The sequence below is a fragment of the Rhinolophus sinicus genome, chromosome 1, assembly GCF_057876585.1.
Source record: "Rhinolophus sinicus isolate RSI-liver-muscle chromosome 1, RSI-T2T, whole genome shotgun sequence".
Taxonomy (NCBI): domain Eukaryota; kingdom Metazoa; phylum Chordata; class Mammalia; order Chiroptera; family Rhinolophidae; genus Rhinolophus; species Rhinolophus sinicus.
The window spans coordinates 7,126,811-7,152,782 of NC_142501.1; the positions used below are offsets into that span (position 1 = coordinate 7,126,811).

The window sequence follows — 25,972 nt, forward strand, 5'->3', positions numbered from 1 at the left end:
GGGGGTTGAAGAGTGATTTCTTGTATCGCTGCTGACTCAGATTGAAGCTGGTGTGAACTAAGGGCTGAGCGCCTTAGAAACTCCTGGGCCCAGGGCCCCAGGCCCACCTCCTTCTCCCCCACACTCATGTGAGTAGCCCCATAGGCTGCACTACGCCATCAGAGTGCTGGACGCGCCAACATGGGGACAGCAGGCATTAGAAGAAACCCTGACAGCCCAGAGGAAATAACCCCTAAGGGTGGATTTCAGGCACCAAGGATGACAGGAAGGGAGGGGCAGACCTACCCTGTGGGCCAAACTGCACGGCAGCACTTCAGTGCAGGGACGAGATGGGAGGCCATGACGTGTACAGGTGGCTAGAGCGCGCCCGCGCCTCCCTCCCTTTCACTTTGACCCCCTCCAAGGGGCAAGATGGAGCCCACACTGCAAACCTCCAGAAAGGACCAGAGACCGCTGGAAACCAACATTTTATTGAGCTCTCCTCACCCCTCAGAAATCTATTCCAGCAGATTTTCTCTTTGCCGTGGGCATCACAAACCCGGGGGTGTGACCAGCACTCCCCCCGCTGCCTGCTACTGGACCAACCCATTGGAGGAAGGCCACGCAGAGTGGGCTGGGGCCCGGAGAGCAGTTAACCAGAGACCCCAGAGGTATAACGAATTCATTTGTCTTACAAAAACAAGAAAAAAGTATGAAACCTCATGAGTGTCCCAGCACTCACAAGTTTAAATATAAAAAAGGGATCATAAGAAAACAGTTAAAAAGACAACAAAACCAACAAGACCACCTCCAGGGTGGTGGTCCAGAGGGAGGGGGCCAGCCCCGTCCCACACTGCCAGCAGCGTCACTGGAGGAAGTGGAGGCCCCAGTCCAGGAGCAGCGCCAGCAGCAGCACAGACAGCTTGCGCCCCCCATTCGGGGACCCCTGTAGGATGAAGGTGGGGAGAAGTGAGGCCCGCCGGCCTGGACGGGGCTTGCTCATTCTACAACTTGCCACCGAGCCCGCTCTGTGTGTGAGACTGAGGTGAAGAGGGAGTCAGGTCCCGTAGGGACACAGGACAAGAGGACCACAAAGACGGGGGCAGGAGGCGTAGGAGAGGAACGTGGTGGCCCTGAGGACACAGCAGAGGAGGGGAGGCCAGCCCACCAGGGGCTGCCCGTCTGCTGGGAACCGGGATGACGGGAGGAAGGCGTGCAATGGCAATCCGCTGTGCTGGTGGGACGACTAGGAGTGGTCAGGAAAGCTGCTCAGGAGAAGAGGCAGCTGCCCTGGGCAGATGTGTGAGCGAGCAGACATGTCTGCCGGGCAAAGCCTGAGCACAGGCGTGAAGCAGACAAGGCCCTGGAGAACTCGCACACCCAGTCAAGAAACCAGGCGTCCCAAATCCCAAGACCTCTGGGACCCGTGGGCAAAACAATAGGGAGTGGTGGGGCCTGGGGCAGCCAGAGAGGGAATGTCCTCCAGAGCAGCTGCTCCAGAGCCCCGGGCTGTCGTCAAGGCTTACCCTGTCCCTGAGGGTCCGGACACTCCAGAACCTTCTGTTCCCCCTGAGGTTAGTGAGACCATCCATAAAACTTCTCAGAACGCCCCTCAGGCCCGCCTGGTTGTAGATGGTTGCCAAGCTGTAACATAAATGGGAGGGAGCAGGCCGTTACTGTAGGGAACGGGGGTAGAGATGGCCTTTATTTTAGGTGACAGCCATGGGGAGATGACAGCCTATCTATCTCCGTCTCCTCTTCTCCTCTCCCCCTTCCCTGGGTTGCTCTACCAGTAGGGGCCTCTCTCCATGGGCCGTTTCTGGTCCTAAATTCATCTGATTTCCTGTTTTTCCCCACCTGCCTGCCTGCCAGCTCACTGGGGTTTGGCCTTGTGTTCTAGAGCTGGCCACACAGAAAACGCTCACTGTCCACAGGTCCAAAAAGTGGGTCCAGGGGCACAGGTCGTCCCTCCAGTGGAGCTTTGATAGAATCCCAGGCGCCCCAAAAGAAGGCTGCCTCCCTGGGGACCAAGAGACCACGTCAACTTTAGTCCTGCTCTTGAAGAGTAAGGTTTCTATGTCCCCATCTTAAGCAATTCTGTGAGGTCTGGATTGGACCCAGCAAATCCTGGACACTGAATATCATCAGGCCAGACGCCTGGTGCCGAAGGCTCTGCCGAGGACTGAGGACGAGGACGTGGACAGCTCTGTCCTCAGCTCCGTCTGAGCACACTGAGCACGGCCTGTCATTTTAAGTCAAGACCCTTTGGCTTGACCAGGGGCTTAGGTTCAGCTCTGTCTGCTGCCAAGGCAGGAAGGAGGAGGTGGCAGCATGCCAGCTCCAGGAGCTGGTGACTCCTGGGGGCCTCCGGGAGGCCAGCCCTGGGCTGGGCAGGAGCTGGTCACCTGTGCATGGCCATCCAGGGCAGCTCGGCAATGCGGGGCAGCGTCCATCTCACTTCCATCTCGTCCCCGATGAAGGCCAGCCGCATGGCCATCTCATGGGGGATGTCACTGTGGGGAGGGTGCAGGAAATTAGGGGTGGGTTATGCTGGTGACCCTCACACCCAGACCCACCCAGCCAACTGGGCCACGGGTTCATGGCAGAGCGAGGGGCAGGGAACTTTACACGCCCTCCTCTGGCTCCCACTTTGCTGCAAACAGCCCTCGAGGTCCCATCCGCAAGTGGACCCCCAGAAGTGCGGGTCCCAGGTAGAGCCTGTGCCTGCCCCTCTGTGGGAGTACAGGGGGTTCTGGTCTGATCTGAGCACTCAGCCGGGTGAGAGAGCAGGAAGGTAATTGGGGCAGTGGGGCTGGTAGCTGGGGGCGCTGAGACCCCTCGGATCACGGAGGTTGGCTTCCCACAGGGTCTGAACTTCTCCTCCTCCTCGTGAGTGGGGCTCTGGGACCTGCTTCCTGGTCCCCAATCCTGAAACCACCTCTGTGGCATCACCCTTTTCAGAAAGGAGGGGCACACTGGCCCATCTGAGCCCCGCCCACTCTCACTGAACCAGGTCCTAGATGGAAATGAGGGGCACACTCCCACCCCACCTCAGAGTGTGACACTCTCCCCTCCCCTTTGGGTTTCTGGGAGGTTTCGGTCCTGCTCTCGGGGGGTTTGCCCACACATTCCATCCGGGTGACTAGGCAGCTGCCTGGGAATTCCCACACAGCCCCGGTCACCTGCCCAGTCTCCCGGGGTCGTGCTCTCACTACTCCAGGGGCAATGGGGGGCCAGCCAGGGCTAGGGAGGGCTGGCTGGCAATCAAGGAGGCAGGTTGAGGTCCCACCTGTATGCTGATACCCTGTGGGACCTCAGGAAAGCTGCCCCGGGCTGAACATCCCCTGTTGTCATCTACAAATGGAGCAGTGTAGAGGGAAGAGGCAGATTTTTGGGTCCCTCCAGCCCTAAAATCCCGACCAGCGCTGATCCCCAAGTCTAGGACCTAATGACTAAGAGAGTCCTGAGGCCAAAAGCAAAAGGGGAAAACCTAGAGCCCTGGAGCTGATTCTCTTCGCTGCCCTGACAGTCAGGGCCAGGAGCTACGTCTGAAGTGGCGTCAGGCTACTTAGAAGGCTCGATCAGGGGATCTTGGTCCCTGGGGCCAGGAGGCACCTGTCCTAAGGCCACAAGCTTGAGCCATTTTGATGGCTGCTGCCCAAGGTCCATCCCGGGACTGTGGACATGCTGGTTGCTCTGAGAGGTCCTGGTGAGCTGGTCTCAGAGCAAAGCTTCCCTGCCCAGGGTACCTGCCTCCACGACCACACCTGGGGAAATTCCACTCTGCAGCCCTGCCCAGGAGCCCAGAAGGCCTGCTCTTCTAACCACGCCCCCAAAGGTACCTGACCAGGAATAGGGGTGGGTGGGGCCCAGAGGGCTACTGGGACCTACCCCTGGGGGTAAGGGTAGGGATTGGGATCGTAGTACTGGAGGAGATTGGTCACGCCGGGGGGAGTCTGGTCCACAGCTGGCAGGTCATGCTCCTGCAGGAAGGTGCACAAAATGAGGGTCCTGGAGAGGGATCCTGCTTGAGACATTTCTTCTCTGGGGGAGAAAGACATACACAGACTGACCAATGCACAAAGCTATGCAGCCTGGGCTTTCCCTTAGTCACCTTACCTCTTCCCCGGCCCCCTCTTTCTGTGGGAAAACCGTCATCAGCCTCCCCCTACCCAGCTTCCCCAGGCATGAATCCTGCCCCGCGCTGGCTGTGTGCCTCGGGGCAAGCCAGGGAGCCTCTCTGTTCTCCACCATACATCTCTAAACGTCAGCGATCTGAAGCTGACTCAGAAGGATGGCCCTGGATCCTTGTTCATCTAAGCCAATCATGTCTCTCCTGTTCCTCACTCTCCCAGCATGCCTTGCAGCTAGCTGGGGTGGGCACGACGTCTCAGAAGTCTGATGTGGGGGTTGAAAGGGAACAGACACAGCCTGGTCAACGCTTCTCCCCACTTGCTGCCTTCCACACAGGAGTGAAGGCTGGAGCCGCACAGCCATTCTAGAACACTGAGGTGTAAGTACAACAACATGCTAAGAACAGGGCAGAGGGGTAGAGAGTTGGCTCTCTGATAGCGTCGTTGGGACCACAGAAAACATACAAGCTACTCACTGACTGCCTAACATGTAAAAAAAATAAAACCCAGTTTGTTCAAATCATAATTCATTGACTTTCCTGTTCCTGGCAGCCAGCGGTCTGCCTAACTATGACAACTGTGAATTCCCACACCGACAAATGTCTCCATTGTCACTTATGCTGGCTGGGCAGGATTCTGTGACCTGGCCACCATCACTGACCCCACACTGTGCCAGACCGCCCAACGTCCAGAATAGACTGATAAAGAACATGGTTCTGGACCCAAAGGGCCTCAGTTCAAATCCCAGCTCTGCCCCTTAGCTGTGTGAGCCACTGTTTTCTCATCTGTGAGGTATGAGGAGCCCCTCCCTTGGCTGCTGGAGGATGAAATAAAGCAATTTTCTTACAGCGCTGGAGTTGGTGCTAACCGTTATGACCTTGTACTTCAACCCACGATTTTCTTACATTCATGTCCTAGGTTTTTAAAAATGTTGAGCTCCTCACATTTGCTTGCACTGAACCAAGAAGGGACAGAGCCCCAAGTCTCCCCGCTGCCCAGGCTAGGGTGGGCCAATGTCCACCCCTGTCGTGCAGGCAGGACATGCGGGTACACCGAGGCTACACAAGTGGATGCATTCACGGGTGACAGCTGGGACTGCGAAGGCAGGGCTGGGGCTCACGGGAACACACAGGGAAGCTGGGGATCCCACAGGTGTCTCGGGCGAGTCTAGACAGGTTAGTCTCAACAAAGCACCCAACACGCATGCAAAGAGATGGACGTGTCGTGACGTCATCAAGGGTGCAGACAAGTCTGGGGTCTGGGCAGTCTGGCCTTTGAGAAGGAAACATAAGGACAGCATTGTTCTGGACAGAACAAATGCCCAGAGTCTGTCTCAAAGAGACGCTGTTTGAGTTTCCTAAGAGGGAAACAGAGTTTTACATCTGTTCCAGATGAAAGCCGAACAGGAAAGGCAGCTCAACAGAAGCCGGAGCTGGGGCTGGAGAAATCAGACGGGTAAACACAGCCACGAAGGCCACAAAGAGCCCGCAGCATGACATATGCCACCCACACCTGTCAGGACAGCACCTTTCCCCTCCCGCTGAAAGGAGCTGTCAGGTCAGACCTGGAGGGTGGGGGAAGGGTGGCCCCCAGCACCCAAAGAGGGGAGGGGTGCTGCCACCTGCTGAGGGCACCTGCAGACAAAGTGTTAAAAGTATGTAGGCCTGAGACCCAGGGACTCCCCCAAACCATCAAGCCAACACACAGGTACACAGAAGGTCACAGTGACATTTCCAAGAGCCCTAAAATGCCATCAGCAATTTAGACACCCAGCACAGGAATCATTCTGGGTATATATTCTTCACACATTAGTTCCAGAGAATGCTTGGTGGCAGTGAGAAACTACGAGATGCATCTACATCCATCTTCAAGGGAGAGCTGTTTGATAACGCTTTAGAAAAAAGTAAATAACAAAACTAGTACGGTTTGAAGCTGCCTCTGTAGCCAAAGATAACTTTTAATGGGGGCTGCTGAAAGTGGCAAACCTGGTCCCCAGGCATCCTTGGGGCATCCATGCAACCCATTTTGACCCATTCTGGCAATTTTGTCTATTTAAACAGAAAAAGGGAAACGTGTGATGGGGGAAGGGGGCACTAATACAAAAGGCAAGATGACTTAAATTGACTTACGACTTAAATTGAAAAAATTGTAAATGAGTCTTAGCAAGTTACAGGAGACCTCTACAAGAATCAAAGATTTTAACATTCAAACCGGCAGAAGAAAATCTGATCATTTTAATAAAAGATAGAAAAGGGAAGCTTTTGAGCAATTATGAAGATTTATGTAGAGAACTACTTACTGGAACTACCAAGAGTTTCAAGGTTACCAGATCTAAGATCAACATAAAAAGAAATCAATTGCACTCCTACAAGACAACCAGAAAATACAGTAGAAAAGAAATACATATTTACAGAAATGTAAGGGTTTGGGTTAGAAATCTAATAAAGGATGCTTACAATCTGTATGGAGAAAATTTAAAACCCCCCATTAAAGGATATAAAAGACCCAGATAAATGGAGACAACTTTCGTGTCAGACGTGTTTCAACACTGCGGACTGTAGGCGGTGTGCGTGACGTGCTCTTGAGCTTGTTAGGGTGGTCGGCAGGCTAAGGAAGAGTGACCTCACACAGAAGCAGGCCCTGCAGGCCCCCGAGACTCAGTGGCTATGCAAATGATCATTTCCCAGGGAAAGCAGCCCCAGACTCGTTTGCATCTGCCTCCCAGATCCCCCCTTTCTTTCCCTCTACCCCCCACCCACTCCGCAGGAGGCTCCTGGGACAACCCCTGCTGCCCCGCAGGCAAAGGGGCTTCACTGGGCATGTGGCCTCTGAGCCTCACCTTGACCCAGTGTCCTATCATCCATCGGCCCCCCAGCAGACATTCCCAGAGTCCTTCAGCATCAAATGGGACAAGGGACACAAGTCCTACAGGGGCAGGTGCCTGACCAGGGACAGTGACCACTGGCAGCTTGGTCAGGCTGGGGTTGCGGCCTGAGCGTGTCTGTCCGGCTCCAGGGGGTGGGTGAATGGTGGGGTGGTACCTCCCAACACACTGAACTGTTTTGGGGCAGGGCCCCCCGTCCACACCTTTCTGCGGGTCCCCAGAGCCTGCTGGACCTCTCGAACTGCGCTGGCCTGGAACAGACACCAGACTCCCCTCCCGGCTCGAGTCACACTGAGCTGGGTTTCAAGCACCTACACTCTGAGGGGGCAGGAGAACCTTGAGTTACATCCTCATGCAACCACTCGTTGGCGATGAGATCTCGGTCAGGGCACTGTTTCCTCATCTGTTACATGGGGATAATGGCCCCACACCAATGGGGTTCCTTTTCCAGGCACACACCAGCACGTTCTGTTTAAGCATCTATATTGTCGCCCTGATTTAAGCCGTGTGAGTGGATTCTCATCAATGCTCACCGGCCAGGCCGGCCTGGGCCGGCCCTGTGGCTCTAGGTCAGTGAGGGAGAACTCAAGTGTGGCTGGAAATTGGGGGCAGGGTCCCCGCAGCAGCCTCTCAGTTCCGGTTCCTCCAGCTGCCCCAGTCCCCTGGCGGTGGCCCAGTGCTGGTCACCTCCTGCCTGGCCCTGCTCCAGCTACCTTGCTTGTCTCTAGTCTGCAGCTGGGCTCTCTCCAATCGCGGCAGCCTCAGCTCGGACCCCGTCACCGCTCCACTCGGCTCCCAGTCCTCTTTGGAGTTATGCCACACTGCTCTCAGTGCCCTCTTCTGCCCTCTTCTCCCCCGGGATGCCTCGCCAGCCTCAGCCCTGCCACCGTCATCTTGGGCCCCAACAGGTCAAGCCTCCAAGCCTTTGCACGTGCAATGCCTGCTGGCAGCCGTCCTCAGTCTGCTGTGGCTGGCTCATTCCTAACAGTCCCTAAAGAACGGCTCTAGCAGCCCCTTCCCGGAGCCTGGAGTCAGGTTGGGGACCTCAGAGGCTCCTGCAGACGGGTCTCTGCTCCCTTCTATCTCCACCGCCAAGCACACAAGCACACCAGCCGTCGCAGTTTCTTCACCTGTGGTGGTTTAAAGTGCGGCTCTGGAGCCAGGCTGCTGGGTATTCTGCTCCTCCAGTGTCTTCCCTGATACTACCAGCACCTACTTCACAGGACAAACGGACAGAATGCACGCCTGCCGCAGAGGAAGTGGGGAACAAGACAGGAGCTGCCTTTATGCTTCCTCTCTGGTTCCCTGCACACAGCACAGAGCAGAGCAACGTTATTGGTCAAATGACTAAACAAAGCCGAGCACTGAGGCCGCGGCAGCTGCAGCTCCAGGAGCCCGGCCTGCTTTTAAGCATCTATTTTTTCCCAGCAGATTTGCAAACGAGCGGATTAAAGCGCTTCTTTGGTGAAAGGAAGGCACCTACCCATGGGTCCCCACCCAGGCCACAGCCCCCACACTTAACCCTTCTATATACTCAGTGGAAAAACCAGCCAGGAACCCTATTTTGCCCACAGAAGAGATGCAAATCTAACCTCTGTGTAGACGACACCTACCCCCACGGCCAAGAGGACACCTGCAGGACTTAGAAGACAGAGGGTGACAGGCTCTGGGCTGGCCAGTCTGCTTTTGGTGAAAGACATCTCTGCCCTTAGACTACCAGCTCCTGGCCAAGCCTCAGTTTCCAAATCTGGGAAATGCCATCTCTCTCCCAGGATTGCAGCAAAGCTGAGTGAGTAGAGATCTGTCCCGCGTAGCACATAGTAGGTGTTCCACAAAAGACAGCAAGGCCAAGACTGCAGGAACGGGGGAGGGGGATCAACCTCCTGGTACGGGACCCTCACACCCAGGCAAGACTCTTGACACTTTCTACTTCATAAACGGGCAAACCAAGGTGTAGACGGTGGAAGGGACTAGGTGGGTCACAGGCAGGGGCAGTGGAGGGTTCATAGCCTGTGCCCCTCCCCCACACACAGCTGGCCCCTCCTTGGAGGGTGGACCCTCAGTCTCCCCAAGCCCAGCCCTGCCATGTGTCAGCAAAGCAGGAACAGGTGATGATACATTTGGGGACCCATCAATGCCACCTGGTCATTGGAGTCCTAGATGCCAGGCAAGTGGGTAGACCCAGCTGGCACACGCCAATCCCTAATCTTTTCCACGGGGCTCCCCACCCACACTCATCTCAGTCCCCACCCTGCCCCCATCCATGAGCGGGGTGATGCTGTGTGACAGAGCACCCAGTGCTCAAAGCGTCAGGTGCACACTCGGGCAGACCAGGCCTGACCTCATCAGGACAGACCTAGGTTGCAGTCCCAGCTCTGCCACGGCTGTGAGGCCAGGACCAGCCACATGAGCCTGAGGCTAGAGGGATTCCTGCATGGAAACAGCACAACCTCTAGGCTGCTAAGAGGATTAAAAAAACTACCACAGTTGCCCCTTTGCTGCTGCCTTGCAGGGGCTCGGAAGCTGGTTAGGAATAAACAACCCCCTAGGGAGGGCAGCAGCCAGGGTCCCCTCACCCCCACGTGGACCAGCTAGTTCCCGCTCGTTGGAGGCCAGCTTGACAATCACCGTCTATGAAAGTCACAAATGCACATACACTTTGATTTCTAGAAAAGGATCCTACGTAAACCCAGCCCATACCCAGCAGCCCTGAAAAAGATGGGCAGTGAATCAGTAGGTACTGTGCCAAGATCCTGAAGGCACCACTACATGAACACAGCAGGGAGCCAGGCTTGTAACTGTAAACGGTGCTGCTGCCAGTGTGTAAAAACAAAGACATAAACAAACACTTCTATCTGCACGGATCTCCTGAAGGAGAGAGGGGAGGGAGTGGCTCTGGGACAGAGGCGGGCGGGAGGCTTCATTTTTACTATATATGCTTTTGTGCTCTTGAATTGTACGACCACGCTGGACACCTACTGAAAACTAAAGCAAACGTCACTGTTTTGAGTTAATACCTTGAGTTGGTCTGAAATGGAAATGTTTGTCCCAAAGGTCTATTTCAGGAACCAAGCACCCACGTCCTCCCACCCACCTCCTCCCACTCCCTCCCCACCTGGCAGGGGAAGTCCAGACTCCGGCCTCCACTATGAATCTGCAGATGCCCAAGACAGCGTGTTTGATTGAGGTGGGCAAGGTTCACTTCCCTCAAGTGACAGAGAAATACCAAGAGAAAAAAGACAGGGAGGGAGAGGGAGAGAGAGGTATTTGAAGCAAAAAGGAAAGTTGGAAATTCACCTGGGCGGTGGGCACTGCTCACTAATTTGGAACTTGATGGCTTGGAAAGGACCCCTGGAGCCTGGCCACTCAGTCCTGCTACCCCTCCTGCAGTGCAGCCCTCCTCCTTGAATGCAGCGCAGGTGCAGGCCTGATCCTCCTTGAACCCAGGTGCAGGCACGGCCATCCACTGGGGTGAGAGGCCGGGGCGAGAAGTCCAGTCTCGGCTTCTGTGCCCTCACGCAAGGGCTGCCCTCTGTGGGCCTGGGCCGCATGCTATGCTTCTGGTGACCCCACATTGTTTTTGGTTGCATCTACTGCGTCCAACCTCCCTCAGAAGGAGGGGACTCTGCCCCATTTCACAGAGGGAGGCCTGAGAGAATTGAGAATGGGATTTCAGAGCCTCTCGGCCATACAATCATACTACCCACATCCGGGCTCCAAAAATACTCACTGACCCAGCAGTGTGGGTCAATGCTCTCAGAAAAACACTAGGCATTATTCCTCTCGGCATCCTGTCCTCTGAGCACATGACGGGTGAGGCTGCATGAAAACGAAGGTAAAATGTACATGTGCACATACAGCATCGGGCATGTTCCAGTGTTAACCCTATGGGAGGAAGGAACGTTATTCCCTATGTACAGATGAGGAAACTGAACTTTTGCAGTGAAGGGCTTGTCACACACCTGAGGGATGAGCTTCGTTAAATGAGGCCTCCGACGCCAAGACACACTTTCTTCATAACCACAGTTTAGGTCCAAGTTTGGCGGGAGCTGCTCAGGTCCGATTTGGTTCCAGGTGCGAGGGTCGCCCTCAGCACCAGGGAACGCTAGCCCCCCGGCGCAAAACCTATGCCCTTTTCCTCCCCGAATCCACACCTGGTGGGCAGGGTGGCCACCGCAAAAATGGAAGGAGGTGGGTCTGTGTGTAGGAAGATGGAAAGAAGTCAAGGTTAACTGCAGAGTGACACAAACAAGACGAGGAACCAGTTGTGACGCCATTTATGCAAATGTGTATGTTTCACTGGTTACGTACATAATACGTGAGTGGAAACGCATGGAAGGTCCGGAAAGAAATGTGTACATACATAGTGGTTCTTACCTCTGAACGGGCCAATGGAATTCATGGGGGTGGAGGAACACACTTGAGGAGTTTTATCTCCAATGAGTACGTAATTACTTCTATAATTAAATGGACCCTCCCGCATCCCAAACCCCAGCAACACATTTGTGGACCTTGTACTGTATGACGCTGGGCACGTGACCCCTCTCTCTTCGCCATCGCCTCAACTGCACAGGAATAATAACAAGGAGCTAACCCTCGGGGCTGGGGAGAGGATTCGAGTTCCAACCCTGAAACCCTCAGAGCGGTACAGAGACAGGACTGAAGTGAATCCTTTCCTATTTCCAATTGTACCTCTGCGCGTTTCAGATTTCGTCGTAAGCCCTCAGGAAGGCGGAAAGAAACAGGTGTGCCTGAGCTTGTCCTGCCTTTACGCCAGCCCAGCGTGAGAAAGCTGTTTCCCTTTAGTTTGTGTCAGGTATATCACAGAGGGGTGGGTGGCCCAAAGAGCCCATGTCAGCTTCTGCCTCATCACAGGCCAGCGTGGCCCCTGGTCTGGTGGAGAGGGGCCGTGTCAACAGCCCTGCCTGGAGGAAACTGGCGGTGCCAAGGGGCACTCGGCTTGGGGGACGCCTGGGTTCTAGTCCAGCATGGCTGTGTGACTTCACACAAGTTCCTTAGCCCCTCTGAGCCCCTAATTCCTCATTTGTAAAACACATGTTGGGGAGTTTATGTCTTTTCCTTCTTGAATATAGAAATACTCTGAACTGTAGAGGAAGTGTAACAGGTTAATAATTCTCTGAAAGACTGATTTGGAAGGTAATTTTAAATCGGTCTGCTGTGCTCCGAATGTCTGTGTCCCCTCCAAATTCCCATGTTGCAAACCTGATGGCCACGGGGGATGGCCGTAGGAGGCGGGGCCTTTGGGAGGCTCCCCCAATAGGATTAGTGCTTTTCTGACAGAGTCCAGGAGAGCTCCTGGCCGGTCCTCCATGTGAGTCTCCGTGCCAGCACCAGCATACAGGAAGTCTGCGGCACCCTGACCTTGGACTTCCGGCACCCAGAACTGTGAGAAATAATTTTCAATGCTTATGGGCCACCTAATCTATGGTATTATTATAACACACAGTTCAATGAGATGAACAGAAAACGGGGGGGAACAAGGCAAGAAAAACCTGGGGGCCCCGTCCTGCAAGTCATAAAGTGGTTCAGGCAACCACGTCTTCCTGGACACCAGAAAGGGGACCCCTGTGCTTTTCTGTCATCATTAGAAAGTCAGGGTGCCAAGACACCACCAGGTCTGCAGTTTAAGTTTAAAAAGCATGTACTTAAAATAACTCCTCAAGAAGTATTTAAGTAAGTGAAGGACTATGCCTGGAGGGGCCCAGATGCTGACGGGCTCAGTGAGGCAGACACAACCCTCAGGGTTCCCCTTCCTTCCAGTTTGGGGGCTCCCCTCAGTGCCTTCTGAGGGCTTTCCATCACTCACCGGATACACACACACACACACACACACACACACACGCACACTCAGCAGCCTGGGGATGGGGGGGCGGCTCTCATTTCCTCCCTGGGACAAGGCTGTCTGTCCCATGGGGCCAAACCGCCCCCACCAGTACTTTTGAACCCTCACCCCCACCTTTACACACGCCCTCTGCCTCCGCAGGCTGGCCTGGGGACCTGCTCCCTCCTCCAGGCGCAGGGCCCAGAATGCAGCTCCTCCCCATCTCCCCAGGACAGAATTAATTGCTCATCTGCAGTTGTCCCAGCACCTTAGGTAAACAGACCTGGATTGGGCACTTAGCCCATTATGGTCTCATTAAATGTTTACCTGTCTGTCTGCCCCAGCTCAGTGCAGGGACCCAGTGAACAGGGACAGCTCGAGGGGAGCCAGACAGTACACTGTAAACCAGAATGAGGGAGCAGGGCTCACGGTGACAGCCAAGTCCTGGCTGGGGGACCCTGGACCGGACACAGCCTCCCCTGGACTGGACACAGCCTCCCCTGGACTGGACACAGCCTCCCCTTTTGTAAAAGGGCAGGCTTGAGAGCCCAGCGGGCAAGGTAGCTGTGGGAAGGGGGCAGCCGCTGCATGCATGGCACACAGCTCCCTAACGGGAAGCTATTATTCACTGAGCCGGGAGCTCCAAAGAGGGGCACCTGGTGCTGAGCACCCTGGGTCAGACCTGGGATGTCCCTGCCACATCACAGTCTGTACATCTGTACGTGGGAAGTCCGATCTCTTTTGGCCTTGCCTTGATAGAGCCTTTTCTATAGAGAGGCTGCGCTCCAAGTCACAGGCACACACAGGTCATTTCTTGGGGAAAATTTTCAGTCAAGAACACTCAATCTTACATCTCCAAGTCACAGTGACCCTCCCCAAGGAGCCAGGCAGGCTTCTCTTCACTCTAGAGCTTGCACTTCCTCTCAGTCTCAGTGACGGGGTATCTTCTCCCACCTCCAGAAAAACAGGTTTACCATGCAGTGCCCAGCGAGGCACGGTGGATGTTTTGTGTTGTCACATCCTAATATTGACACTAGGAAAAGCAGCTGCCCTCCCTGAGCCCGCCCAGTGCCACGGACACCAGGCCTGGCCTCGCTCCTGCCTTATCTGCTTAGGTTCAGTATTTCTCCCAGGGCCCGGCCCCAACCAACCACAGTAGGACAAAGGGACGCGGGGGTGGCTGCACATGTCCACTTTGGACTGCTGCAGGCTTCCTGGTGGCCGCCAACAACAAAACCCGAGCGTGCCGGGAACTTCCTTGAAACCTCTTGGAATTGTTCTGGGCAGAGAGAAAAACAGCCGACTCTTGTGGGAGCCACTATGTCCGAGGCAGGGGAAGCAAGAAGCCATTAATTGTCTACAAACTTAATAGCTTCACTACAAACAGGATGCTTTCCAGGGAGAGGATTGAAAATGCCTTTGAGGTCAGCTTCAAGACACTGCTGAATGGAACCTTTCCCCAAAACCCTTCCGTTTATTAGAGAGAGACAATCAGAAGTGAAAAAAATGTGCTAACAGTGCTCTCTGCTTTCTTTGCAGCTCAGCAAACCCAGCTTTTACACCTACTAACCACCTGAAACTGACAATAATTAATATGCTTACAAGCTTCTGTCCCGCTTCTCTTCCCAGTGTGCCCCAACTCTTGGCTATGACATTTGGGGCTCCTGTTCTCTTGGACGTAACTCACACCAAGTGAGCCCAAACGGGCCATTTCACACTGTCTTTGGTGTCCTCCAGATAATAAAATAAGGTCCTAGGACAAAGGAACTGGTGGGAGGAGAGGGAGGGCTGCACCTGCAGATGAGACAGTCAGGGAAGACTTCTCGGAGGAGGCAGCAATTGAGCTAACAAAGAAGGATGATTAGTGTGACACCCACAGGGACCATGCTGAGCGTATCACTCCATTTGTTTTAGGCCTCACACCATCCCATGGAAAGTGTCACAGGATCCCTGGTGCTTGGAGAAATAAATATCCCTGCTAAGATAGTTCCCACCAAAAAAAAAACAAACAAAAAAAAAATCAACTGGCGGCCAACTTACAAGGTTGATTAAATGTGTTCTCCCTGCCCAGGAGGACATTCTGAGGCACTGGCTGCAAGTCCAGAGCTTGGAAGCCAGTCTCCCCAAACATTTCAGACGTTTAAAACCCAAAACAAGCAAAAATAAACTTGTACAACCTAATGTTGGCAAGGCTGGAAAAGCCACAGCTAAATCAATCAGTGACAACCCTGTGACCTTGAGGTTCAAAAAATGGGGAAATCCCCAAATCCCGGAGTGAAAAGGGAGGAGAAGAGTGGAGAAGAGATAAGACAGTGGTGAAGAGCACCACACAACAATCAGATGCCAACACTGGGACCCAGGCCCAACCACTGCCTCACACAGACCAGTTAGGGAATATGTGCAAAAACAGCACCAATAAGTACAAAAATGTGCCACTCCTAAGGACTTGTTCCTAAGGCATGCCCAAAATAAGTAGAAATAAGTTTAAAGTGTTAATTCCAGGCAAAAACAGCCAATACTTGGGTGGGTGTTCTCTACACCTGCTAGGAAACCTCATGGACCCATTTTACAGAATGAGCAAACTGAGGCTCAGAAGTGGGTAACCCGTGTAAGACAACACAGGTGAAAAGTGGCTGAATGGAGGAGGGTTTTGGCATGGCTTCCAGAACACAGCTCTAGACTTTACAAGCTAGACAGCATTTAAATTGCCTCCTGGAACTTAAGTCACAGTTTCTCCATCCGTAAAATGAGGTTCCGTCCTGGGAGTCCGGCCAGCATAGAGCTCAATCGTCTATCCCCTTCCTAATGGGGGAAGGATAAGACTGAGCACCTCCCTTCCTGGGAAGGTGGAGCGAAGCTGACCAGGAAAACCCTTTCATGGGCCCAGCCGCAGCAGGTGCTCCAAAGAAAAATGTTACAGCAGCAGCAGCAGCAAAAACAACAACGTCCCACCGCCCGGGGTGGGACATTGTAGCAAAAATTACAGTAACAATTAACGGTTTACAAAGTGATTTGCAGCCAGGAGGCCTAAGCGCGTCACACAAGTCCGAGCCCCGAGCTCCCCAGGAGCTTACTTGGGCCGAGTGGGGCAGGCCCTGCCGGTCACCGGATGGAACGCGCTCTGCGGCTCCCCCCAAGAGCCGAGCGCCGGCCGGCCGGCTCCCGGTTCACGAGACCAGGCCGCGGAGCCCCGGCTGGTCCGTGCGCGGCCGCCCGCAGGCGCACCTGTGAAAGGCGCACCTGTGCAGGTCGCGGGCAGGTGGGGTGGCGGCCGCGCCCGGGTAGTGCAAGTTCCTGCTCCGGACTTCCCCCCGCGCCCCGCAGTCTCCAGCCCTTCACAGGTACGCGGCGACTCGGGTCCCGGCGGGGACAGTGTCCGACGCCATCTTCTCTTTTTTAGTGGACACCCGAGCTGGGTCGTCGCAGCCCGAGGCTGACAGTCCCGCGCTCTGGCCCGGTGCACCGCCCGGGAGGACATGGGAGCCCGGCCCCAAGAAGCCGCGCAGGAGAAAGGAGCAGGGCAACCGGGCATCCGGCCCTCCGGGCGGGGCGCGGGGAGGCCGCCCATCGCACTGATGCTGAGACTGAGGCCCGCGCGGCCGCGGCTGGAGCCCCCGCCAGAGAGGGGACGTTTCGGAGCCAGGGTTTTGAGACATCGTCCGCAAGTGACACACCCGACAGCTGCCCTGGACAGAAAAACCTGGTCACGGGTCCCCAACCTTTCAGCTGCTCTGCTCCCAGGATAGCACCCTGGGCGCTTACCTGCCGGACTCGGGCTGGGCGGAGGGGGCGGGCGGCAGCAGGGTTAAGGTCCCTGCAGGGGAGGCAGGCCTTGTACTCACCTCGCGTCGGGGTAGCAATGCTGTTGGCCGCGGTGCCCGGAGAACTCCAGCAAGGAGGCGTCTTGTGTGCAGCTGGCAGTCCGCGCGCAACCGTATAAACCGCCGGCCCCGCCCCTGCCCGCCCCCGGGGCCGCCTTTCCAGTCCCAGCACGCTGAATCCGAGACCCAGGTAGGTACGAGTAGCAACAGAACTGCTACAAGTGTGATCTGTTTACTTGTTTACTTCTCTCTGCCTCCTACTACTTGCAAAGTTTGTTTTGCCCTGTGCACTGCTTTCCCAGCCCGGGCTGCACACAGTAGGCTCCGAGGTATACAGGTGGTTGAATCCACTGGCCGAATTTGGGTATGTAACCCAGGATCTTTACGTGGGTTACCTACCTCCTTACTTCTTCAAAGCAGTCCTAGGGCTTGGTGCTTTTTTCACGCCCGTTTTACCGATGGGGAAACGGAGGCTCAAAGAGGAGAAAATTACTTAATAAATAACAGTGTGAATTCAAACGCTCCAGGATTCGTACTCTTTGTGCTGGCAGCCTCAGGAGTTAGGTTTGGTTTCGTTTTTTCTATTTTTTTATTGTGATAAAAATACACATAAAATTTACCATGTTAACCATTTTTAAGTGCACTGTTCAGTGGCATTAAACACATTCATAATGTTTACAACCATCACCATCATCTCCAGAGCTTTCCGTCTTGTAAAATAAACCCTATACCCATTAAATAATAACTCCCATTCACCCTTCCCTGTTCCCCTTTCCTGGGACTTAGGTATTTTTAAGTCTGTTTTAAGTCTATTTCACAAATGTGAAAACTGAGACTCAAGCTTTGTTAGAAACAGCATCAGCAGCATCCTACCCAAACCTGGGGTCTTCCCGCCCCACTCCTCCCCCACTGCATCCTTCCAGCTGCACCAACTCATCGCACCCCCATTTCCCTGCCTCCAGTAGAGGGGCCAGATGCCCTGCTTGGGGGCTCCTGGGCTCAAGGGAAACGCAGGAGTTGGGTGGGCAGTGAGGCCCCCAAAGCTCCCAGAGAAGGAGGTGAAATCAGAAAGTTTCCAGGTGGGGTGGGACCTAGCCCTGGGGCTGGTTAGGGAGGGGTGGGATAGCGTCTGTGTTGGAGGTGGAGGGAGGCAGTCTGGAATTACAAAGTGACCATTGTCCCAGGAACACAACAACAAGGCTTGTTTACCTCAGTCCTGCAGCCTCTGAGGGCAGGGGAGCAGCAGGGTCAAGAGGGGCTCCCCTTCTCCTAGTTCAGCCATTTTCTACCTGGTGGAGCCCCCCACACCCCTTCTTCCCACCTCTGGAGTGAAGGCAGTGTTACCTACTTTTCCCTTAGTGTTCTCTTCTGTGAAATGGGTTGACAGCACTGACCTCACACACACACACACACACACACACACACACACAACACCCCCAACCACCATTACCCAGCTGGGCTGTAGGGGGGCTCTGGAGGAAATAATCCTAAAATGTTTAGTAAACTCTGCAGAATAATTTAAATTTTAAGGCCCCTCCCTCCAGTCGGGGTGCCTCTGGCATCTTCTGATATTATAATCCTTTCTTTGAGGCCTCCCAAATCACATCATCTTGAGCCCCACAAAGCATGGATGTCTTGATCCTGGCTAGTAGCCGCAGGGTGCCTTGCAGGCAGAAGGGAGACCTTTGCAAAATAGAGGCTGCTCTCCAAATGCGTTCTGCAAATGAAAAAACAGATTTGGAGGGAAAGCAATGACACAGGGTCTCCTGAGACAAAAAGACCTGATGTGTGTGAAAATGCCTCCAGAGGGGTCTCAGGCTGAAGTCACAGTGCCAAACACACAGCAGGTGGTCAGTAAACAGCAAAACTGATGGAGGAAGGGGAATAGTTTGGGGATAGGTGGGGGATGGAAAGGCTCAAGGCAGGGGTGGGTAAGAATATTTGCTTTGCAAGGTCCCAAGATAATATGCTGATCAAATGGACAGGAGGAGGAAAACACCTTTTGAATAAGAATTGGGCCTGTAAAGACCCTGGCTTCTTATCATCCAAAACGGGCCCTGGGTTAGATTGTGCATGATAATAGCAGTAACAATAATGATGGCAGCCCTACCACTTGTTCAGTTCCCCTAATCTCAGGGCTAAGCACTTTCTGTCTCTTCTAATCTTTAAAACTGCCCCTGGGGCTGGCCATCTCGTGTCACAGACTACAGAGCACCCACAAAGGGTCTGTGCACATGTAAGGGAGAACTTGTGGCCTCATTTTACAGATGAGGAAACTGAGGCTCTGTAAAAGGAGGCCACTTGGCACCTAGCCTGTGGGAAGCAGAGGATAATTCAAGCCCGGGTCTCCCTACACCTCCTGCAGTGCCCTTTCCACCCTTCGTCCTGGTCTTCAGTTTCCCATTCTCCATTGGGATTTGCTGGTGTGTCCCAGGGCTATCGGGCTAGGTGTAGACCCTGCTCTCTAAGAGAAGACCATGACCCAGTGGGGCAGCCCCTTTCTCCCCTGGAGGCCTCCATCCTGCCAGCCAAACCTCTCCTGTTGAGGCCATGACCAGTTTTCTGTGGTTTAGGGACGTGCTGCCCAGCAGGCCCTCTGACACCAATTTAGGGTTCAGTTTTGTCCTTAGTACGACTTTTTTTTTTTTTATCATTCATATAACAGATATTGATTGGCACCTACAAAATGTCAGGTAGCGTGATAGATGACGGGGATCTAGAGATGACGCATTCTAGTAAGAAGCCCACATCCTAGTGGGGGAGACAGTGGAGATGGGACTCTGGGCAGCTTGGCACACAGCCCACACTCGAGGGAGAGCAAAGCCAGATGATGAATGGAGAGTGGGGGCAGGGAAGCTTTCAGCCAGGGTGGTCAAGGGGAGCCTCTTGAGGATGTGACATTAGTACAAAGACTTGAGAGAGGTGAGGATGCGGGACTTCCAGAGTGGAGAACAGTCCCTACCCAAGTCCAGGGAGGGGTTGGGGGGTGGGGGAGCAGCAGTGGCTGGCCAAGCGTGTTTGCCAAGTGCTGGCCTCAGCATCCAGGGCCCACCTGGGGAAGCCAGGCGCCAGCGCAGGTTTTCAATGACCCTGTTTTTCCACTTGCCATCCCAGACTTTTGTCCCCAGCTTTGGGACACCTTATCTGGAAAATCCTCCAGCTTTGAGTGAGGCTTTGTAATATCAGGAGGGACCCATCAAAGGCTTTGCAGTTCTCTCCACAGTTGGGCCTGAGCTCCCTACTGGGAGCTAGAGCAGCCTAACGGCCATTTCACCTGCAAACCCCCCCCCCCCCCATGGATGCCTCACAGTGGTACCTTTGCAGGACGAAGGCCATCAAGAGCCTGGTGTTGCCTGGGTGATTCCATGCCCCTGCTGGCCCCCTGCAGGGTAGGTCTCCCCATTGCACAGATGAGGAAACTGAGCCTCGGAGAGCGATCCTAGCGGGTCCAAGGCCACACAAACAAGAGATTGAAGGCCTGGGGGCTCCAACCTAGGTGTCTCTGGCCCATCTTACTTGGGGGTCTGTAGCTGGACTTCAGGAAGTCTGTGAACCCCCTAAAGTGAAGCGAAATTGTGGTTGGGGTATAAGCCTTTTCCGGGAAGGGAACCTGCAGCCTGGTGGGTGAGAGCCAGGACGCCACGAGTCACTCAGCCCTGAGTTTTGAATCCTGTCTGCCTCAGTCCCATCCCCTGTGAAATTCCCCACATCCCAGGCCTGCTGTCAGGATGAAAGTCTATGAAGTCCTCAGCATGGTGCCTGGCAGACAGTAGGTGGTCAATAAAACCAGAGGCTGTTATTGAAGGAGCCTGTAGGAACTGGTGAAGAGTTTAACATTTTTACAAAAGAAACTGTATCTTAGAGATGCATCCTCTATTAAATGAAATAACACACCTTGCAAATCAGTGTGTCCAGTACCATCCCCCATTTTTTAACACATCCACATCTGAAAGTCTGGAAGGGCACGTAGCACTGCAAATTGGGAATAGTGTCATCTCTGAGCATCAGGATGATAGGTGGGTGAGGTTTCCGCCTTGCGTTTTTCTGTATTTTCCGGATTTTCCGTATAGACGTGTATTAACTTGGTAATCAGGAAAACATCGCTTCCTATTTTTAAAGAAGAGGAGGAAAACTATGTTTGGTATTGTCCCAGGCTAGAGCTGAGCCAAAGATAACGGAAAATGCCGAGCCCCCGGTGAGACAAAATTGGGACATGAGGACATAGTGGGTCTCAGACAGAAAGTGCCTCAGGAGAGGGAAAACTAAGAGCCAGCTCCTATAGAGGCCGCAAACATATCCGGAAAGGCTTCCTGGAAGAGGAGGTACTTGAGGGCACCTTGGAGAACAGGTATAGAAAGGTGGGTTTGGCCCTACTGTCCTGTGGGTACTGGGAGCCATGGAAGGGCTTTGAGCAGGAAAGGGACTAGATCTTCAGGAATTGGAATCTGGAAGCCCTGTGCTGCGGACTGGTGGGTAAATGATGCCCAGAGTCTCTGAGAGTGCCCAGGGCTCCTGAACGGAGCATCCCAACCTCCGTGCACCTAGCAGAAGTGCCCAGGCTGCCCTCTCCCCCTGCAGCTGGCTAGCAGCACCTCCTTCACTTTGTGGTCTGCACATCCGGCCCATATGACTCCACAGTTAGCGGGGCCCTCTGTGGGCAGAACTGTTGGGAAGCCTTATTACATTCGCATTGTACAGGCAAGGAGACTGAGACTGGAGAGGCCAGCTGAGCTGCAGGGTAGAGGGGCATGCATGCTGGGGGATGCGGGGTAAGGGCTTCCCTTCCCAGCTGTGTGAGCTGCAGCACGGCCTAACACATCGGAGCCGCAGTTTCCCTCACTTTCTGGGAAATGGGGAGGGCAACACCCAACCCAAACGGTTGTTGTGAGGATGGCAGGCAGTGCCTGACAATCATCATTCCTGTCCGAGGTCATGCAGGAGTTGGGGGCCACTGTGTCCCTTCTTCCCTCACTTCTGTATCTTTCTCCACAGCACCTACTGACCTGTTTACTTGTCTATTGTCTGACTGCCCGCTCCCCGCTGAGACTAAGCCAGACTTGGCTTGTTTACTGCTCCCTCAGTAGGTGTTCCCTCAATACCTGAGAGCAAACAAATATGTGAGGGCGATTGCCTCCTTCTTTTCTCCAACACCCAGACAGTTCTCCCCCTTGAATGACATTTTAAAATAGCTCCCTGGCGGCTCACAGCTTCCATTTCTTTATGGAGCAGCAGGTGGGGAGGTGGCACTGCTCTTGTCTGTGGAGCTGTGGGGGGAGGTGGAGACATTAACAAGACACCTACGGGGGTTGTTCCCCCTTGGACCGGGGTGGGGGAGGTCGGTTCAGAGACCTGATCAGGCCAGCCCTGCCTGGAATTGCTGCGGGTCCGGTGTAGACCGACTGACTACACAGGTCGGAGCAGGGTGGTGTGACCCATGCAGCCGAGGGGGGCCCAGGTTTGGGGACTTGTTTCTCATGAATATAACGTGGCAGAAGGGACACATGGCCTTTCCAAAGCCGGATGCTGAAACGGAGGGCTCTGGCCTGGCTCTTACCCTCTGGGATCACTCACTCTGAGGGAAACTAGTGCCATGTCCTGAGGACACTCGAGCAGGCTTCTGGGGAACCCCACATGGGGAGAACAGCCGGCTCCACGTGAGTGTGCTCCAGGAAATGGGTCCCCCAGCCCCGATAAAGCCTTCAGAGGATTCCAGCCCTACCCGTGCCTGGACTGCAGACACATGGAGGTCCTGCGCCAAAACTACCCCGCTAAGCTATTCCTCCATGCCTGACTCACCTCAACTGTGAGAGGTAGTAAGTGTTTATGGTTGTTTTAACTCATTAGATTTTGCTGTCATTTGTTATGCAGTGACAGAAAACTAATAAACCCCATGTTGATTCTCCAGCAGATCCTGTCGGCATTTTCTGTAAAACAGATCCAGAATCTGACCACTTCCCGGTCATCTCTCACTTGGGTTATTACAAGTCTTCTCACCCGTCTACCAGCTTCCATTCCTACCCCTCTGCAGTCCAGACTCAACACTGCAGCCCGAGTCAATCAGGTTAAAATAAAACTGACTGTGTTCCTCCATTGCTCATTTCCTCCCAGGGCGCTCTGTCTTACACAGAGTAAAAGCCAAAGTCCTGAAGGCCCTACCTAATCCAGCCTAACTTTACCTTTTGGCCTCATTTTCTGTAACTCTCCGCATTGCTCATTCCATTCCAGCCACACTGGCCTCCTTGCTATTCCTCGAATCCAGGTTCAGGGCTGCCTCAGGGCCTTTGCACCTCCTGTTCTCTCTGCCTGATTGCTCTTCCCGCAGATAGCTGCAAGTTTATTTTCTCATCTCCTTAAGTCTTGGCTCAAATGTCACCTTTCCCGGAAGGCCTTCCCTGACAACCCCATTTAACACTGTAACACATGCCCCCTGGAGTTCTTTATTACCCTCTCCTGCATTTATTACCTCTTCTATACCCTATAGTTTATTTCTTAATTTTGGTGATTGTCTGTCTCCCCACCTGGCATATAAGCTCCACGAGGGCAGGGATCTTTGTCTCTCTTTTTCCCCAGTTTTCGCTGCTGTACCGCTTAAAGCCTAGAACAATATCTGATATATACCGTAGTGGGCATTCAAAAGATGTACTGAAGAAAATAATAAAAAGATGTGCTGAAGAAAATGAATAAAATGATATTCCCCTTCAGGAGTAATTACAGAAATGTAACTGAACACATTGATGAGATGTTCCTTTTTCCCCAATGGGAACCGTTCAAAAGCTCCTGGTAGCAGAGTAAGGGCGGGCAGTAGGGAAGTTGCCTGGGACCTTCCTGATATGTAGGCGTGCACATGGGCTCCGGAAGAACACAGACGATCTTTCACCACTGTATCCCCAGCACCTGGGACAGTGCCTGGCATGGAGTAGGTGTTCAATAAAAATTGGTATTATAGAATGAACATCTGAACAAATGAGTCTGGTAGGCAGTTTGGCAATTTCAAAGAAAACACTTAAGAATGTGCTTTCCTTTTTGGCCAACAATCCAGGTGTTAGGAATTTTTTTGCAAATATAATTAAATTTGCACAGATGTATATACAAGAGTGTCCATTGCAATTTGTCCACTCACCCACTCACGTGCCCCGAGTGCTGGGGAGACAGCAGTGGATGGTCAAGTTTTCTGCTCTTCTGAAGCGTGTTGTCTAAGGACCAAGAGGGATGGATAAACAAGAGAAAATCAAATGTGAGAAACAACCTAACTGTCCTCAGCAGGGGATAAACAATGCCATACTACGCAGTCAGTAAAAGTCTGAGGAAGATGTGCACGTGACACAAAAACACATCTGTACCCACGCCGTGTTAAATGAGAAAAACAGTTGTAGAATAGCAAGTACTGTATCAGTTGATTTAAGTTGAAAAATATTTTCATTTGCCTTGAACGGTCTGTAAGGAACACACTAGACGGTCAAGAGAGGTTAACAGGTATGGATATTATTAAGTGGTCTTTCCTTTCTCTTTACATTATTTGCAATATTTGCAATGAACATGTATTATGTTTCTGGTCATAAAACAGTAACCTTTTTTTATAGACATTATGTTGAGTGAAAGAAGCCAGACACCAGAAGAGAACATACTGTATGATTCCATTTATATGAATTTCAAGAACAGGCAAAACTAATCTATGGTGACAGTGGTGAGACTAGTGGCTACCTCTTGAGGTGGGGGTAGTTATTGGCTGAGAAAGAGCATGGGGGGACTTTCTAGGGTGATATGGATGGTAATCATAGGGGGTTCGTACATATGAAAATATGCATTGAGCAGAATGCTTAAGATCTGTGCATTTTGGGGCACGTAAATTAAAACTAAACTCAATACTACAAAATAAAAGTAAGCAAAACAAAGCAGAATGGATCAGACTAGAAACAGCCAGGAGCGAGGATTTTAATTAAGACCCAGATTTACAGCTGCCAGGGGTAGTTGGCAGGCTGAGTCCGTGGTGGAACCCAAGAGGCCAGCTTTGCTGGTGACAAGGATAGTATCACAATTGAAAACAGAACCAGCACATTTCAGAGCAGGATTTACAGCTGCCAGGGGTAGTTGGCAGGCTGAATCCGTGGTGGAACCCGAGAGGCCAGCTTTGCTGGTGACAAGGATAGTATCACAATTGAAAACAGAACCAGCGCATTTCAGAGCAGATTACGGAGGCTTAACCAGCCAGGCCACTCAGCTCAGTGCCACAACAATTTAATAGACACGCGTTTGGGCCAAAAAACCAAATGGCCCGTGTGACCGAAATAACCTAATCTCGAGCAACCTGTCAGAGGGATGGAGAACAGGCCTCCACTCCATCAGACAATTCCAGGAATCCGGGTCAGAGAGGACGTGATATCTGCTCCTGAAGCATTGTGGAGGCCCAGGGCAACAGGCCGTGAATATCCTGCCATGATGGCCACCACAGTCCCCCGCCAGGAGCAGGCTCAAGGCCCCAGGTTATCGTTCAAGTCAAGTCTAGCGGGAGGGACCAGAGCCACGTGGGTGCGGGCAGGAAGGAGCCCCAGTCCTGCAGAATCTCCTTTCACCCAGAAATAACATCCCTTCTGACAACTGAGTTTATCAGTGTGATAGCAGATTTTTTTCAAAAACAATAACAGCAGTCCTACCGACCCAACAAGGAGGGCAGGCTGTGGTGTCAGCGGCCACTGCTGTCCACACCTCTGCTCCGGGGAAGGAGGCACCCCAGGAAAACCTGGGCCAGAAGGCCCATGAGGACAGGGCCCCTGTTAGATTTCACTCCCCTGTACCCTGCCTGGTAGACCCTCAGTAGATATTTTCCCAGATGAATGAGTTTCCCTTTCACCATCACTTTCGTCCTCCCAATAGCCTATGGGGTAAGCACTGCAGTGCCCACTTTATAGAGGAGTAAACTGAGGCCAGGCAGGCAAAGTGGTTCACGAAGGCAGGACCCGGCTTCTCATTCCAAGGCGTGGGCTTCCCTGTCTCATGACAGCTGCCCCAACTCCCCTTCTCCAGCCTTAAAGAATGAGGACCCGGGAGACATCACCATTTTTGGACTTTTTTCTCTCTTAGGAAACTTTTTTATTAAAGCTTTGCAGTTGTGTCCTTTTCCCCGAGAATGTGTATATATTAATATGTTTCCACTAATAATGAAAGAAATACAAATTAAAGCAACAATGACACTGCCCAACATTTGAGCCTTTGATAATACACAGCTGTGCAAAGTGGGGGGAACCCCATCTTCTTGGGTTCCTGCGCTGGGACTGCGCATAGATGCAGCCTGTGAGGAGTGCAACCTGGTGAGTAT

General features: G+C 53.2%; 1 protein-coding gene across 1 annotated transcript; it reads right to left on the minus strand.

Moving 5' to 3' along the window:
* Positions 1-454: 454 nt before the first annotated feature.
* Positions 455-16,781, minus strand: BIK (BCL2 interacting killer). The gene is made up of 5 exons (XM_074326507.2): positions 16,681-16,781; positions 3,871-4,023; positions 2,385-2,492; positions 1,506-1,623; positions 455-925 (listed from the first exon to the last, which is right to left on the minus strand). Exons 2-5 carry the CDS (start codon positions 4,014-4,016, stop codon positions 845-847), a joined length of 453 nt encoding a protein of 150 aa, XP_074182608.1. The 5' UTR covers positions 4,017-4,023; positions 16,681-16,781; the 3' UTR covers positions 455-844.
* Positions 16,782-25,972: the final 9,191 nt, after the last annotated feature.

What these genes read in the sequence shown, in the direction of transcription:
- BIK (XM_074326507.2), bottom strand. Translation starts at nt 4,016, where the DNA reads ATGTCTCAAGCAGGATCCCTCTCCAGGACCCTCATTTTGTGCACCTTC. An exon ending in CCCTACCCTTACCCCCAGGG is followed by an intron (nt 2,493 to 3,870) that starts GTAGGTCCCAGT and finishes CCCTCCCCACAG; the next exon opens with TGACATCCCCCATGAGATGG. An exon ending in CCCTGGATGGCCATGCACAG is followed by an intron (nt 1,624 to 2,384) that starts GTGACCAGCTCC and finishes TTTATGTTACAG; the next exon opens with CTTGGCAACCATCTACAACC.